Genomic DNA, 15,109 nt, shown 5'->3' with positions numbered 1-15,109 from the left:
CTGGGAAACCCAGGCAATCATATTTCCATAGGCATCTTATCAGGGACTCTTTATTAACTAATTGGAAAAAGTACGTAAAAAACTTTATCTAAAAATACCGATTTGGCTATCTCCAATGGAAGCGATAGTACACCCTAATAATCTGGATATAACCAAAATGATTAAGTACGAAAATCTATTAGACCCACAAGGAAAGTTGAAAACACAACAAGAATTACAAGAGCGAGGATTTATAATTGATCAGTGGGTGTACCTTCAAATTCATAGTAAATACAAACAAGACATTAAGGAATTTGGAATCTACAATAAATTACAGACTCTAGACAAAATTCTATTAGGACCAAGTTAAAAAAATATATCTAAATTTTACAAATATTTATTAGAAACAGAACTAGAACAAGAAATTGTCAAGGGAAATATGATAGCATGGAGCAGAAATGTGGGTCGGAGCATTACCCTAGTAGAATGGGAAAAGATCTGGAACAGGAACATTAAGATCACGAAATCAGCAGCTTATAAAGAAAACTTATATAAAATGTTTTATAGATGGCACCTGCCCCCTTCGAGATTGGCGAAGATGCACCCCAACATGAGCCCCAAGTGTTGGAAATGTCAATACATAGAAGGTACCTTCTTCCACATGTGGTGGTCATGCAAGGAAACCCAGAAGTACTGGCAAAAAATTAGGCACTGGCTAGAGGAAATAACCATGGAACAAATTGAGTACAAACCAGAGTCCTTCCTTCTAGGAATTTTTGATAAACAAATATCCAAAAAATCAAAGTATATTACAATCCGTATCTTAACCGCGGCCAGACTGGCATTTGCCCAGTGCTGGAAACTGCCCTCTATCCCCACTGAACTTATGGTTATTCAGAAAATTTTACAATGCGCCGAAATGGACAAACTAACCCAAGCATTAAAAAATAAAGAATCTTCAACCTATTATAGCAATTGGAATCCTTTGTACATTTGGCTTAATCAAAGATAGATCACCTCTAAGAAAACTAAGGCCGAGGCCTCCGAGGCAGAGATAAAGAAAAGCACTGCCGACGATAGTTTTGAAGAAGAAAAGACCTTACAGACAGTCACAAAAATATGGTTTTATTATTATTGTTTTCTCTACTTTTGTTTTCCCCACTTCCCCCCCCCCCTTCCCTTCCCTTTCCCTCTTTCCTCTCTCAAGCTTTCCTCTCTTTCCCTCTTGGCCTATGCCAAGACCTGTTCGTCTTTTTGTTGTATATAATTTGTAGCTGTGTTGTTGTTGTTTTTTTAAAAAGTAAAACTAATAAAGTTTATTTAAAAAAAAAAAGATACATCGTTCCCAAAGAAGATCAGAAAAAGCGGTGGATGAAAGTTAAAAGGGAAAGTTTGTTTTTTCTCACTCTCCTTCCTTACGGTGATAGCAGATGGAAATCGGAAAAACCCGTTTTGGCACCAGCAGGTAATTAAATTTGAAAATTAAAGCCAAGGGGACGTTAAAGATTTCTGAACATTGGAAAGAAAAAAATTTTTTTTTGCTATAAGTGGGAAAGAATTAAGATTAAGATTTTGCTGGAGGAGGCTGCTTGGAACTTATAAGACTAGAGTTAAATTGTAACAAGACTTCTAAAAGATATAGTTTGGAACTTTGCAATTGAACTGTACCCCAGGAAGAGAAAGTATAAAAAGAAGAAAGTGCCAGATGAAACAGTTTGTGTGTATTTGGATTGCTTGGTGATTGCTGGCGCCGTGACGGTACGGTTTGCAATCGAGCTCTAAGATTGCAGCCGGTATCTTCGCCCCTGGACGGTCCAAACAGACCTAAACCATCCCGTAGGGATGGTTATCATGAGGGGTATACCCTGTGGATCCCAGGGACACCGCAAAGTCCCTGGTTGACCCAGGAGAAGTCCCTTTTGCCAACGGCAGAGAGGCAGCCCCAAAGCTGCTGAAGTCGGGGCAGCTCCGGAAAGGAAGAGGCTGAAAAAGAAAGTGTGTCGGCTGGGTGAGAAACTTTTTTTTTTTTTATTAACACTTTGAGGCTTGAAAGGACACTCTGATTATAAGAAGAAATCTGTGAGATTTTTGACAAAACTGAATAAGCAGCGTTTTTTAAAGGGAGACGTCAAAGCGAGGCTTTATTTTTATTTTTTGCTACCGGACTTTATTGTTACTTAGTAGATAACCGGACTGAATTTTCTCTTATATATATATATATTTCTTATTCTCCCTTTAGATTTCTTAATTTTCTTTTTAGGCTAGAGGCTCCCTTTGGTTATTTTCCTTTTTGTATATATATATATATATGTATATATCTTCCGTTCCTTTTTAACCCCAATTATGCTTTTCTGATTGGAGGGGGGAAAGTGAGAATTAAGAAACTTTGTAACACTGCCAACTAGAGGCTTGAAAATATTTTACTTGAAGTGGAGAGAACCGTGAAAGACTTCTTCTCAAGGACATTTTAATTTGATAAGATAGAGGGAAGAGCGCAGCAGAATATTATTACAGGTGCTCTTCTGGATTTCTATCAACAATTAAATATCTGAGGTTTGGCTTTGAAGCTTGTGGGGAAGAGAAGAGAGTCATAACAAGAGCCTTGGACAATTAAACAAAGTGCAGTGTGTTGTTTCTTTTTTTTTTTGAATCTTTTTTTAGTTCCGCTACCCCTCCTTACCAGCATTACTGTAAACTTTTATTTTAGCAATGTTTTTATTCTTACCTTTTATTTTAAAGGGGAAGCCTTAGAATTTCTCATTTTTATTTTTATTTTTTTTCCCTTTTTCATTGGGATTTTTGCTTTTTCCATCTATGCTCTTGGATTATTTTGGTTCCCCCCCTTTTTTTAATTGAGATTTTCTAACTGGATTAAGGTGTGAAGAACCTGAAGAAATCTTTCTTTTTCTCTGTTCTTTATTATTATTATTGGGTTTTCTCCTTCTTTTTATTTTTATTCTTTATTGTGGATTATTTCATAATTGGATTAGGGTCTGGAAGAACCTGAAGAATCTTTTCTTTTTTCTTTTTTCTCCTTTACTATTGGGCGTTTTACCATTGGATGTTTCCATTTTGGATTATAATTGGCTACCTTACTAATTGGATTAAAACTTGAAAGAATTTGAAGATTTTGAACCATTTAAAATGAGTAGGAAACTCATACCTCCGGGTGCTTCTACATCTACTTCTGCCTCCCCACCATCTGGAGGACAACATTTAATTCAGGCAATGTTAAAGCAAGACAAAGAACAAGAAAAAGTAACTTTACAGATGATTATGCAAGGAATCCAAGATCTTAAGATAAAAACAGACACCATTGAACAAAGAACAGGGAAGACTGATGAAAAAGTGGAAAATATTCACAATGGCATTACTTGTTGATGAACTGAAAATGGAATTTGAAAAGCTAAAAGAAGAGGAACAAGAAGGGAAGGGCTCTTCTGGATCTGTTTTTCATTTTTTAGAAATGGTGATTTCTACCTATCAGAAATTACAAGAACAAGAAGGTTGGGATGAAGAAGAAGCCATCTTTAATCAACAAACAACTTTAGCTGGGGAAGAAAAGGGAAAGAGGGTAAAGAGAATGGAGAATTTAAGACTTAAAAAAACAACCAAAAACGGGAAAAATAAGGTGAAAAATTGATACAATGTCAGAAAGCAACAGAAAAGAGGAATGCAGAGAGTGGAGATTAAGAGGGTGGAGATCAAGAGACAGTGGGGTAAAAAGGCTAGATTGGAGAAGAAAGGAAGGGAAAAAGGGAAGAGAAGTTACAAAGGTTTGAAACAAGATGTAAAGAAACAGGATTTATTCAGAGATAATGGGTAAAAATATGATTAAAAAAGAGATTCTGCAAAAGTACATAAGACTGTATTGTTGTATTTGTATTTGAAATAATGTTAGAAAACTGGAACATTATATGATTATAAAATGGGATAAAATATTAAAAGGAATGTGTAAAATGTTTAAGATTTAATGATAGAGTTTAATTTGCTATGTATTATTGTTTTAATTATATTATAAACTTATTATTTTCCTATTTTAAAATTTAGAATGTACTAAGCAGAATCAGAATGAAAATTATATATTATTTTAAGTGTTAAATTTAGGTGAAAGATATAAAGGCATCATACTTCAACCAGTGATTACAGGAGAAATTTTGTGTTAATGAGAAAAGATAATAGATAATTAAAATAGAACAGACAAAAGATACAAGCATAATGATTTAAATTGAGATGAAATAAATAAAATAGAATTAAGAGAGTGAAAAGAGGGGAGAACCAGTTCCGGTCTGTAGCGCTTCGGGGTAGGCAGGAATCCATGACTGTGCGCAGTTTCTGCCTGCGCTCGCTGCCGGAGTGCCCTGAGCCACCCAGCTTCAGGGCTAGCCACCTCCGTAGAAGGTGGCAAAGATAGGGGGGATCTGGCAGGGTTGAGAGATATCGCACCTCTCTTCTCTAGCCGGCTAAACCCCGCTTTCTGAAGGCAGCTGAGCGGCGGTCAGAAATGGCTGCCACATAGAAGTGCTCAGCCAGAAAAAGAAAGTGCAGGAGGAGTCGACAAGAAGTGAAAGGTTTTTTTGCTGACCAGGACAAAGCAACAACGAAAGTACCCTGGAACTTTAAATTTGTGAAAGACACATTGTTTCCAGAGATTTGCAAGTGGCGAATAGAAGTTAAAAGGGAAAGTTTTTCTTTTTTTTCACTGTCCTTCCTAACGTGACAGCGAATGGAAATGCAAGAGAAATCGGAAAAACCCACATTGGCACTAATAGGTAATTAAATGCTAAACGGATAAGGATTTCTGAATATTTTAAAAAAATCTTTTTTGCTGTAAGTGGGAAGGGAGAGGAAAAGAATTGGAGCAGGATTTGGAAGTAAGGAGGAGATTGCCTAGAACCTCAAAGAATTATTAAATACTAACAAGACTTCTAAAAGATACATTTTAACTGGAACTTTGTAACTAAACAGTAACCCCAGAAAGAGAAAGTGAAGAAAGAAGAAAGTGCTAAAAGAAACAGCTTATTTGGATTGTTTGGTGACTTTGGGACTTTGGGGAATTATTTTTGACTAAGAACACTTGGGTGGTTGCTTTGGAAAAACTTTTTCTTTCTACAATGGCATCACTTGTGGATGAATTAAAAATTGAATATAAAAAATACAAAGAAGAACAAGAAGGGAAAGACTCTCTTGGCACTCTCTTTCAATTTTTAGAAATGGCGATTTGCACCTATGAGAAACTGACTGCGCAACAAGATGATTGGGACAAAGAAGAAGCCATCTTTGATGAACAAGTAACTTTATTTGGGGAAGAAAGGGAGAAAGAGGAAAAGAAAAAGGGGACTTTACTTGAAAAAACAACCAGAAAAGAGAAAAATAAGGTGAAAAGTGGATATAATGTTGGAAAACAACAGAAAGGGGGAAAGCAGAAGAAGAAAAGGGATGTGGAGAGACAAGGGGGTAAAAAGGGCAGGGAGAAGAACAAGCAAGGGAGGAAGGAAGGGATGATAAGCCTTGATGGTGGGGAGCAAGATGTAAAAAGCAAGATTTATTTAGAGATAATGGGTAAATTTAATTGAAAAAGGGGTTCTGCAAAGGCACATAAGATTTTATTCTTATATTGGTACTTAGAAATATTGTTAGAAAATTGGAAACAACATGTGATTAAAAATGGGATAAAATATTTAGTGTAACTTAGTGAATTTTTTGTGAATAAAAAGAAGGCAATGAAATAAACGAGAGAAGTGAAGTAGAAGGAAATGGGAACATTTTAATGATTCAATGATTTAAATACAATGATTTAAAATATGTGATGTGGGGGGGAAATAACTACTGAAGGTATAAGTGTTCCCATAAAAGTACGATATTCAGTTGAAAAGTGATGTCTAAAATGTTTAAGATATAAATGAATATTAATATTAATGATTAGATTTGATGATTAGCATTGATAGTTGTTTTAATTATATACCTATATATATTTTTTTCTTATAAAACATAATGTGTAATTTTAGAATGTACTAAATAGAATCCCAATGGAAGTCATGTATTATATTAAGTATTATCAATTTAGGGGAAAGAGTCAAAGGCGTCATACTCCAATCAGTGTACAGGAGAAGTTTTGTTTAAAGAGAAAAGAGAAATAGATAGCTGGAAACAGAACAGACAAAGAATAATAAATATTATGATTTGAACTGAGATGAGATAAATAAAATAAAACTAAGAAAGTTAAAAGAGGTGAGAAGCTAATGGAAAATGGAAAATGGTAATAAGATATGGAATGATATATAAAATGAACATGAATTTGAATTTGTGTCTGTACGAAGAGATGTAAGCCGGGATCAAGCAGCTTTCAGAAAAGATGTTTTATGTTTTTATGTTTTATGTTTTGTTTGTTTGTATATTGTCTTTGAAAATCAATAAAATTTGTTTTAAAAAAAAGAGGGGAGAAGCTATATAGAAAATGTAGAATGGTAAATAAGATATGAAATGGTATATAAAGTGAGCATGAATTTGATTTACGTCTGTACAAAAAGATGTAACCCGGGACTAAGCCGCTTTCCAAAAGGAAGTTTTATGTTTTCATATTTTGTGTTTTGTTTGTGTATGTTTGTTTATTGAAAATTAATTTAAAAATTATTTTTAAAAATGTGGCAGTAAAATAAGGTAACCCAGAAAGCAAACAGAGTAAAATTGGGGAGCAGGAAAATACGCACCTACTTCCCAGAAGAGCTGCACCCATCTTAGAAAAACCATGGGTAAAAAGCAACATTTTTAAGGCCCTCAAAACTCCACCAGGGGAAGGCCACTTGGATCACTTGTTGTATCTCTGACTATAATTGTTGCAGGTGGTGGACACTGCAGTGAGATCCCCCAACATTATGAACTGATGCCAGAATTGCAGTAAAATAGAAAGTTTTTATAATCAGAGTAGTATTATTAATAAAAGCAATGTACTTAGGAGAGCTCTCCTTCCATTCAGCCATGACAGACAGTGAGGAGAAATATTCATCATGGTTGTATCTGTCCTTACAGGTCTTTTGGTACACACTTTTATAATCCCAGGCTATAGAAATCTAATATATAGATCTAATATGCAAAATAAACAATGAATATTAAACACAGATCATATTTTAATATCTAGAGCTTGTTCAATATAAATTTCCTAAAATACTACTTTGGGTTACTGACTGTGTTTGTAATGCTTTTATATGACTAGAAATGTATCTAATGAAAACAGAAGGTAGAGTTTAGTTATATATGTTTAGATACTGGCTTACACCACATTTTTCTTGTAGATTTGATACAAACAGATAGTTTTCAATTCAAGTAGAAGTGATCCCTCATATTAAAACTGTTTTAACATCCAACAATTTTTCTACTGTAAAATGGTTGTGCCTACATACAACTATAAAGTGAATTTGAGTTACATAACATATAATTTCACAGTTACATAAGTGTCCTTTAGAAACTTAAACCATAAAACTGCTACCTTGTTTTTCCTTCAGTGGAAGCCAGAATATACTGTCTTTACTGGAATGGTGGCATGGAGTTGCATGATAATAATCTGTGATGTGATCTCGATCTAATGAAAAAGGAAAAAATATCTTACATTTCAATGTCAAGGAGGAGAATTTGTTAAAGTTTGAAATGATCAAAGTCTATTTTAATGTTCTTCAAAATATTCCTTGGAACAGAAACTGACAGTTTGTTAAAAGGTCTTTTTGCATTTTAATTTATACATTGCATGCAAAAAACTATGAATATTCATAGAAACATACTAAAATTATTTGAAATAATGTATAAATAATTTCTGCTGTTTCCTACCCTCCCTAAAAAGATATATTTTGGAAAAGGGTTGAGTTAGAGGCTTGCTATTTAAAACAATGCTTACATAGTTTAAAATAAATTATCTTCACTGAAAACATAATCAGAGTAAGATTTACTTTTAGTAGTTCTTTATTTTATAATCTTTATTTGCAATAAATTTTCTGAAGATTTGTAATGTTCTCCTGATTTAACAAATCTCTGAATAGAGTTTGATGATAAAATGGTTTTTAAATATCATATTAAGACAGGACATAAAATATATTAATTTTAGAGAAATAATGATACAAATTTTATAGATAGTGAAATATGTGGTATTATCAAGAGAAAGAACAAGGAAGTGTGAAAAGCCAAATCATAAGGATCATCTATCAGTCACAAAGTCATATTTGCCAAGAAACCTTGTCTCGCTTGGAACAAAACCACAAGCTAGGGAGTTTAGCAAGATGGGTTCGTGACATCCAGCCATCCTAGCCTAGCAACAGGGGAGGGGGAAAGCTGTGTTTCAAGTAACCAAGGAATGACTGACAAGTTATATTTCTGTATTTTGCCCCTTCTGAAGAAGTATATAGGCATGTGCTGTTCTATAAGAAATTTATTCAGAAGTGGCACTGGCTAATTTCCTGCAACATTTATGGTGATTCCACTGGGACTCAGAGTGATATTTCGCTGAAGACAGCACGGACTGACCGGTGCCCAGCCGGGGCCGTCTCGCTGACCCTTCAGCTGGCACAGATGATTTGTCAGGAAGGGGCAGACAGCACGGTAGGGGTGTCTGGTGGACAACCAACCAATACAAAAACCTAAATGGAATCAAAAATAAGTCATGAAATAACACCAGCTGGAAAAAAGACGCCTGCAGGCAAGTATAAGTATTGGGGAATTGTAGACCCACTCGTTTGAGAGTGGAAGAGGGGGCTGGGATCAGTGAATCCTAATGAGGCCCTAGTATTGGGTGGGTGGTTAAGCCATTGCAGTTCCTGTTTGTGACCACTGGAACATCCGGCATCACAGGTCAGTGGCAGTGTCTAGAAATGGGTGGTGGAGGAAGTGTCCTCTGGACACCTCTTCAGTGTATACTGAGGAATTTTTAAAAGGGAAGCCCGAAGGCAGTTTTAATCTAGACATCATTTCAAAAGTACACCAGATTGTTACTGACCCAGATAATGGTCACACAGATCAATACCAGTATACTGACCAGTGGCAAGTAGTAGTAAAACAGAATCCTGAATGGCTTCGCAAATGCTGAGTTGAACTCATGAGGGTCTGCATGACCCAAATTAATAGAAATCCCAGATCTCAGATCAAGGCGAGTCAGATTAAAATCAAACCTATCTTGAAAATTGAACCCTATGAAGAAGATAATCTCCTCTCCGCCCCCCCAATGTTGATAATGGCAATAATCAAGTTCCCAGGGCAGGAGTGCAGGGAATACAAAAGGAAATGCCAAAAACAGATCAAGGGGTTAGGCCTAAGGAACCTCTTCAGCCCCCCCTGAACCCTTGGTCTGAATGAAGATAGGGGGCATCTAGATTTGTAGTTACTAAGTTGTTGGCTCTCCTTTTCTGCTGATGTTATAAATATGCAAGGGGTTGATGGCTTTGTAAATTGCCACCCTTTTCTAAAGCCCCTGAGATGTTCTCTGAATAGAAGAGACATTGAACATCAATTCCAATACATGCCTGAGTGTCCCATTCCCTTATTGGGCTGGGACATGTTATGCAAAATGGGGGCAACTTTGTCATTTGAGGAAGATAAAATGGCACTAGTCATGAGGCATTCTCCAAATGAGATGTGGCAAGTAATGGTGGCCCAAGAGGTTTGAGTCCTTGATACTTGGCAGGAGTTTGATGTGCACCAATTATAGGCAAAAGGTAATCCACCAGGATATGCAGTGCACCATATACCGCTAGTCATTCAAGTGAAGCCTCTGGCAGTACCTGTTTGTCTCCAGTGGAGAAGTTACCCTCACTCCATTGCACAAGCAATTCAAGACAAAGAGGAGGGCCAGTTACACAGGTTAGGGAATCTCGACAAGAATGGGGAATTCTTGTAGTTGTTGCAGCTAACTTTCTTGCTGCAGGAGGTAGAGCGAACCCTTAGGGATGACTCTAACACATAAGGGCGTGAAAATACCCTTTAGAGCAGTTATTGAGCCAGTGGAGTGAGGAAAACCTACTCCCCTGGACTAAAAGTTTAAGTAAGAACAGAATGATAAATTTGTGCATTGAAAAATGGCAAAATACATAATTGAGGAACCACAATACAGGTAGGATCATCTAGGGGAAACAAGCAAATGTTGGTTGGGTAAATTAGAACAATACTTAATCAAGAGACCTACCTTAAAAAAAATTGAAATACCGTATCTTAAACCCTGGTATTTTGTAAATTGGGAAATACCTGAGCCCCCAGGAGATAGTAAAATGCTTTTGGCTAAAGAAGAAGAAATGTGAAACTCCTTAAGGACTGAGAAATAGATAAGGTTGGTGTTATATTTGGAAACAGGCATAGGAGTGTCTATCTGGAACTGGAAAGATTAGGGCCATGTTCTCCATGGAGACCATGGGGACACGTTAAACAGTAAAAGTTGTCTTTAAAAAGAAAAGTGGAGTTCAAACTTGCTCATGAGAGCCCTGGCCAGGTGAAAACAAGGTGTCAAAGAAGGTCTCTATAGATCTTGATCTTTAAAAATAAGCCAGCATTGTCTGGGAGGTCTAAGATAAGATAGAGAACAATTTGGATCTTTAAAAATAAGCCAGTGTCATCTGGGAGATCCAAACTAGAAAGATAAGGGACAGAACACCCAGGGCAGAGACAGGTAGTAAAAATCTAGTGCTTAACAATGAGTGTAACTTCAAGTAAAAGTGACAAGTTCACTAAAGCAATAAGAAAGAAAGCCCAATTAGTGAAACCCCAAGTTAAATACTTAGGTATAAGTCAAGGCCACAGAGCTATAGGACATAAGAAAAAGGAAGCTGTGTGCCGAATTACGGAACCAATTGACAGGAGTTTTTTTAAGCGGCAGGCTATTGTAGAAATTTTGCCCTGCTAGCCAAACCACTCTTATGAGTCCACAAAGTGGGGAGAAAGGGAACCCTTTGTTTGGACATGAAAACAAAAACAGGCTTGAGATTTAAAAAAAAATAGCATCTCAAGCTCCTGTTATAGGACTTAAGAAATCTTTCAATTTGTATGTACTTTGAGAAATCTTTCAATTTGTATGTGGACTCAAAGAATAATATGGCTCTTGTAGTCCTGACTCAAGAAAAAGGGAAGTGGCAACAACCCATTGCTAAAGAAAGAAAAAGTGGAGATTTAAAGGGACAAAACCTCCCCAAGTCTGGAAATGTTGTGTGTGTGAATGTGTCTGTGTGTAATCATTTCCAAACCTGGAGGATGAGACCCTCTAACAACAGTAAAAAAAATTGAACTCATTGGCTTGTGAGAAAAAGCTCTCAGAAAAGAATTGTAAGTAATGATTGATCTGCTTGGAGAAAGAATGAAATGAATTTTTTGTGTGAGAAATTGGTTATGTAAGCAGTCTGATTACAGTATAAATGTGTGAGTATGTTGATGATGAAGAAAAAAAACATTGGTGTAAATGTCTGTGTGTTGACCCCCATCCCAGATTAAAAGGAGAGTACTTTCATATAAAGAAATTGCATGTATGAGGAAATGAGAAAGGTCTCAAGGAGAAATGTGTGTGATTTACTAAAGCTAGAGAGAGGAAGAAACAAAAAAATTAGATGATAGAAGAATAGGGATGTCAGGAGTCATTGCATCGGAGGTGCCACCAAGAACACTGGATAAAATTGCAAGTGAGACCAAGAAATTGTGGAATTAAATTTTTAGTGGATACTTGGGCATCCTGGACATCTTGAAGCATAATCCCTCTGGGATGCCACATTAGCCAGAATTCGAATTTCAAAATCAAGAAATAAAAATCAACCCATGCCACATCAAAAACTAAATTACAGTATGTAGAGAGAGAGATCAAATACACCTTATTAGTGAAGGGAGTAGAAAAATAACTCCTGCTAGAATTGAGGAACTAAGAGAGACTTGAGAAAGGTTTTGGGACTGTTAGGCTATTGTACAATTAAGTTCAGCTGACCTAGAAGCTATAGAAAAATTAAAAACAGCACTTAAAACAGCTCCAGTTCTCTCACTACCTCATGGGAAAAAACCTTTCCACTTATTTGTAACAGTCTGTGATAGAGTAACAAAAAAGGTTCTTAGCTCAAAAATGGGGAAGTCTCTTAAAACCAGTAGCCTTCCTATCCAAATTAATTGGGGAGGCCAGTATGTATTCAAGCTATTGCTGCCACAGTTCTCTTAGTACAAGAAAGAAGAAACATCACATTTGGGGAGGGGGCTTTGGTGGTTACAACCCAACATCAGATCAGGAACATCCTGCCTCAGAGATGGTTAACCAATTCTCATATCCTAAAGTATGAGGGGATCCTCATAGAAGACCCTAATTTGGTACTCTCCACAAGCAATCATGTGAACCTTGCTCAATTATTGATGAGAGAGGGAATAAGCGAAGGAGACCAGCATGATTGTGTAGCACTGCTTTATAGATGGAAGTGCCAAAGTAGTGGAAGGAGAGATGAGATGTTGTTGGGGATCCCATGCTATGGGAAGGAGGGTTTGCCTAGAACTGACTTAACAGACAAAATTGTGAGAAAATATATTCTTGAATTGTCCCAGTCTCTCTTTTAAGACAGAAAGGGGTCCTTGCACAAACACCAACTTAGACTTTGTTGTACATAAATTTAAAAATTTTATTTTTGATAAAATCCTGAAAGGAAGAAACTGTACATTCCTTTTCTATTTAGGACTGAGTGGTTGCTGATGTTATTTCCCCAACATAAAATAACAACCACAGAACAAATCCCACTGCTAAATTTACCTGATGTGCTGGTCTTATAATTGTCTTGAGACTGGTGTAAATACTGAATGTTTGGATGGTGGAAGTTGGGAAATTACATTGAGTGAGGAACTTTGTATCAAACTTTTAATGGGACAAAAGTGGCCTAAGAACATGTGAACAATTTAGGAACCTTAAAAAAGCAACACGACCACCGGGGGGGCAGAGCTGGCATCTCGGCGATACAGTGTGCGATCTTGAATCTCCAAGATCGCCGCTTATATCTCCATTGCAGGACGGTCCCACTGGACCTAAACCATCCTGTAGAGATGGTGACTGAGGAGGGCAAATCCTGTTGATCCCAGGGACATTGCAAAGTCCCTGGTTGATCCAGGAAAAGCCCTTTTGCCTCCAGCAGAGAAGCATCCATTTAAACTGCTGAAGCTGGGACAGCTCCAGAATGGAAGAGATTGAAAGAAAGTGTGGCAGTTTGGTGAGATGAACTTCTACTTATTTCTTGAAGAGAACACCCTGAAAGACTTAAAGTGAATTAAAAGTGAAGAGAAAAGAGTTTAAGCGGCAAAATTAAGCTAGTTAAAGTGAAAGTTTTTTTCCCCCTTTTCATTGAAACTTAGAACTTTGCAAAGCTTCTTAATTTTAAACTGGACTGGACCTTTTTAAAATTTTTTATTCTTGATTGTATTTTCTTAACAATTTTTTGAAAGTCTGTTTTGACCAAGACTTCTTTTTGATGAGATTTATTTCCTTTTTAAAAGAAAGGATTTTATTTTTTTCCTTTTGTTCCTGGCATTGGTTACATGAGGGGGGAGTGAAAGTGAAGGAAAAAAAGTAGCACTGCCATTTAGAGGCTTGTTGTTGTTTCTTTGTTTCTTTTTCTTCTATTTGTTTATGCATCTGTGTTATACTCCAGAACTCTGAGTTTTGCACTGGAAAAGATAGTGGGATGAGCATGGCAGATTATTTACACAGGTGTGCATCTGTGAAAATATAATTAGAGTCTGGAGTTGAAGTTGAAAGAAAGAAGATTGAAGTGACCTTGAAAATACTGGAACTAGAAACTTTTGAGTTGATTTATCTAACAGCCTTGGGTACTCAGTGGCAGTGGCTGGCTTCACATTAGAACTGTTTGTTACTTTTCACTCCCTCTTTTACTTCTCCTTCAGTTGGATTTTTATATTTGGATTTCAACCTTTTATTCCAGGAATTAGAATGGAAATTCTTTATTTTTTTGCTCTCTTCCTTTTTTCCTTCTTATTAAGAGAAATAATTGGATTAAGGTATACAAGTGCCTGAAGATTTTTTTTTCCCTTTTTATTTTTTGGAGTGACAATTGCCTGCCTGTGCTCCTTTTTTCCCTTTTCTCCTTTTTCTCTTTCTTTCTTTACAGGTAAGTACCACAAGATGAGCAGAGAGACAACAGCCCCAGCTTCCTCAATACCAGTAGTCTCTTCACCATCTGGAGGACAACGGTCAATACAGACAGTTTTACAACAGGAGAAAGAGAAGGAAGTGACATTACAGATGATTATGCAAGGAATTAAAAAGATTGAAAAGAGAATGGAGAACATTGAACAAAGAACTGAAAAGACAGACGAGAAAGTAGAAAATATTCAACAGATGATGAAATATGAAGACAGATTTTTAAAAATTGAAGAAAATACACAAAGAGACAAGAAAATTGAAGATATTGATACTCGATTGAGCAATGTTGAGAAGGGCAGGTGTGAACCATTAGGATGGGAAATTGATGAATTCTACCTAAGATTTCAAAATGTAGAAGAAGGAAAAGGCGAAAATCTTGCTGAAATAATGACAGAAATACTGGCAGAAGCGTTAGAGATAACCAAAGAGAAGATGATGGATGTGATGGATGAAGTGTTCTGTGTCTATACAAGATATGTAATGAGAAACAGACTACCAAGAGAAGTTCATATCAGATTCACTAAAAGGATTGTCAAGACACAGATAATGCAGGTGGCAAGAGAGAAAACACTAAAACATAAAGACAAAGAAATTGTGGTGCTGAAACAGATACCAAGAAGAGTAAGAGAGATGAGAAGATAATATTTATTCTTGACTAAAGAGTTACTTAAAAGAGTAAGCTACTGATGGTTGATGCCAGAAGGCCTCTTGTTCACTTGGCAGGAACAAAGACACAGAATTGACACAGTTGAAAAAGCTGAGCTATTCTACTTAGAATACTTTAGAGGAAAGGAGGAAGAAGCAAGAAAGGAAGAGTCATTAACTGAATTCCAAGAGGAGTGTATAGCAGTAATTGAAAAAGAAGAAGGTGCAGTAGGCAGTGTACCCAGAGAGCAACGAGAATTAAGATCTACTAGAGCAATAAAAACCCCTTATAAAGCTTAACATGGATGAAAGAAAATTGATTATGATTAACATAAATGGACTTAGTTT

General features: G+C 36.4%; 1 protein-coding gene across 1 annotated transcript in view; it reads right to left on the bottom strand.

Moving 5' to 3' along the window:
• CFAP47 (cilia and flagella associated protein 47) overlaps window positions 1-15,109 on the bottom strand; it is a 410,718-nt gene that overhangs the window by 167,184 nt on the left and 228,425 nt on the right. Inside the window, exon 34 of the mRNA XM_087937909.1 lies at window positions 7,466-7,558. Within this exon, the coding sequence (XP_087794035.1) occupies window positions 7,466-7,558 (93 nt within the window). The remainder of the gene's footprint in view (window positions 1-7,465; window positions 7,559-15,109) is intronic.

The sequence above is a fragment of the Pseudonaja textilis genome, chromosome 7, assembly GCF_049901715.1.
Source record: "Pseudonaja textilis isolate UNSWEBS1 chromosome 7, rPseTex1.2, whole genome shotgun sequence".
Classification (NCBI taxonomy): domain Eukaryota; kingdom Metazoa; phylum Chordata; class Lepidosauria; order Squamata; family Elapidae; genus Pseudonaja; species Pseudonaja textilis.
Note: the sequence above shows the minus strand (reverse complement) of the source record. Positions and strands in the feature narration are given on the sequence as shown.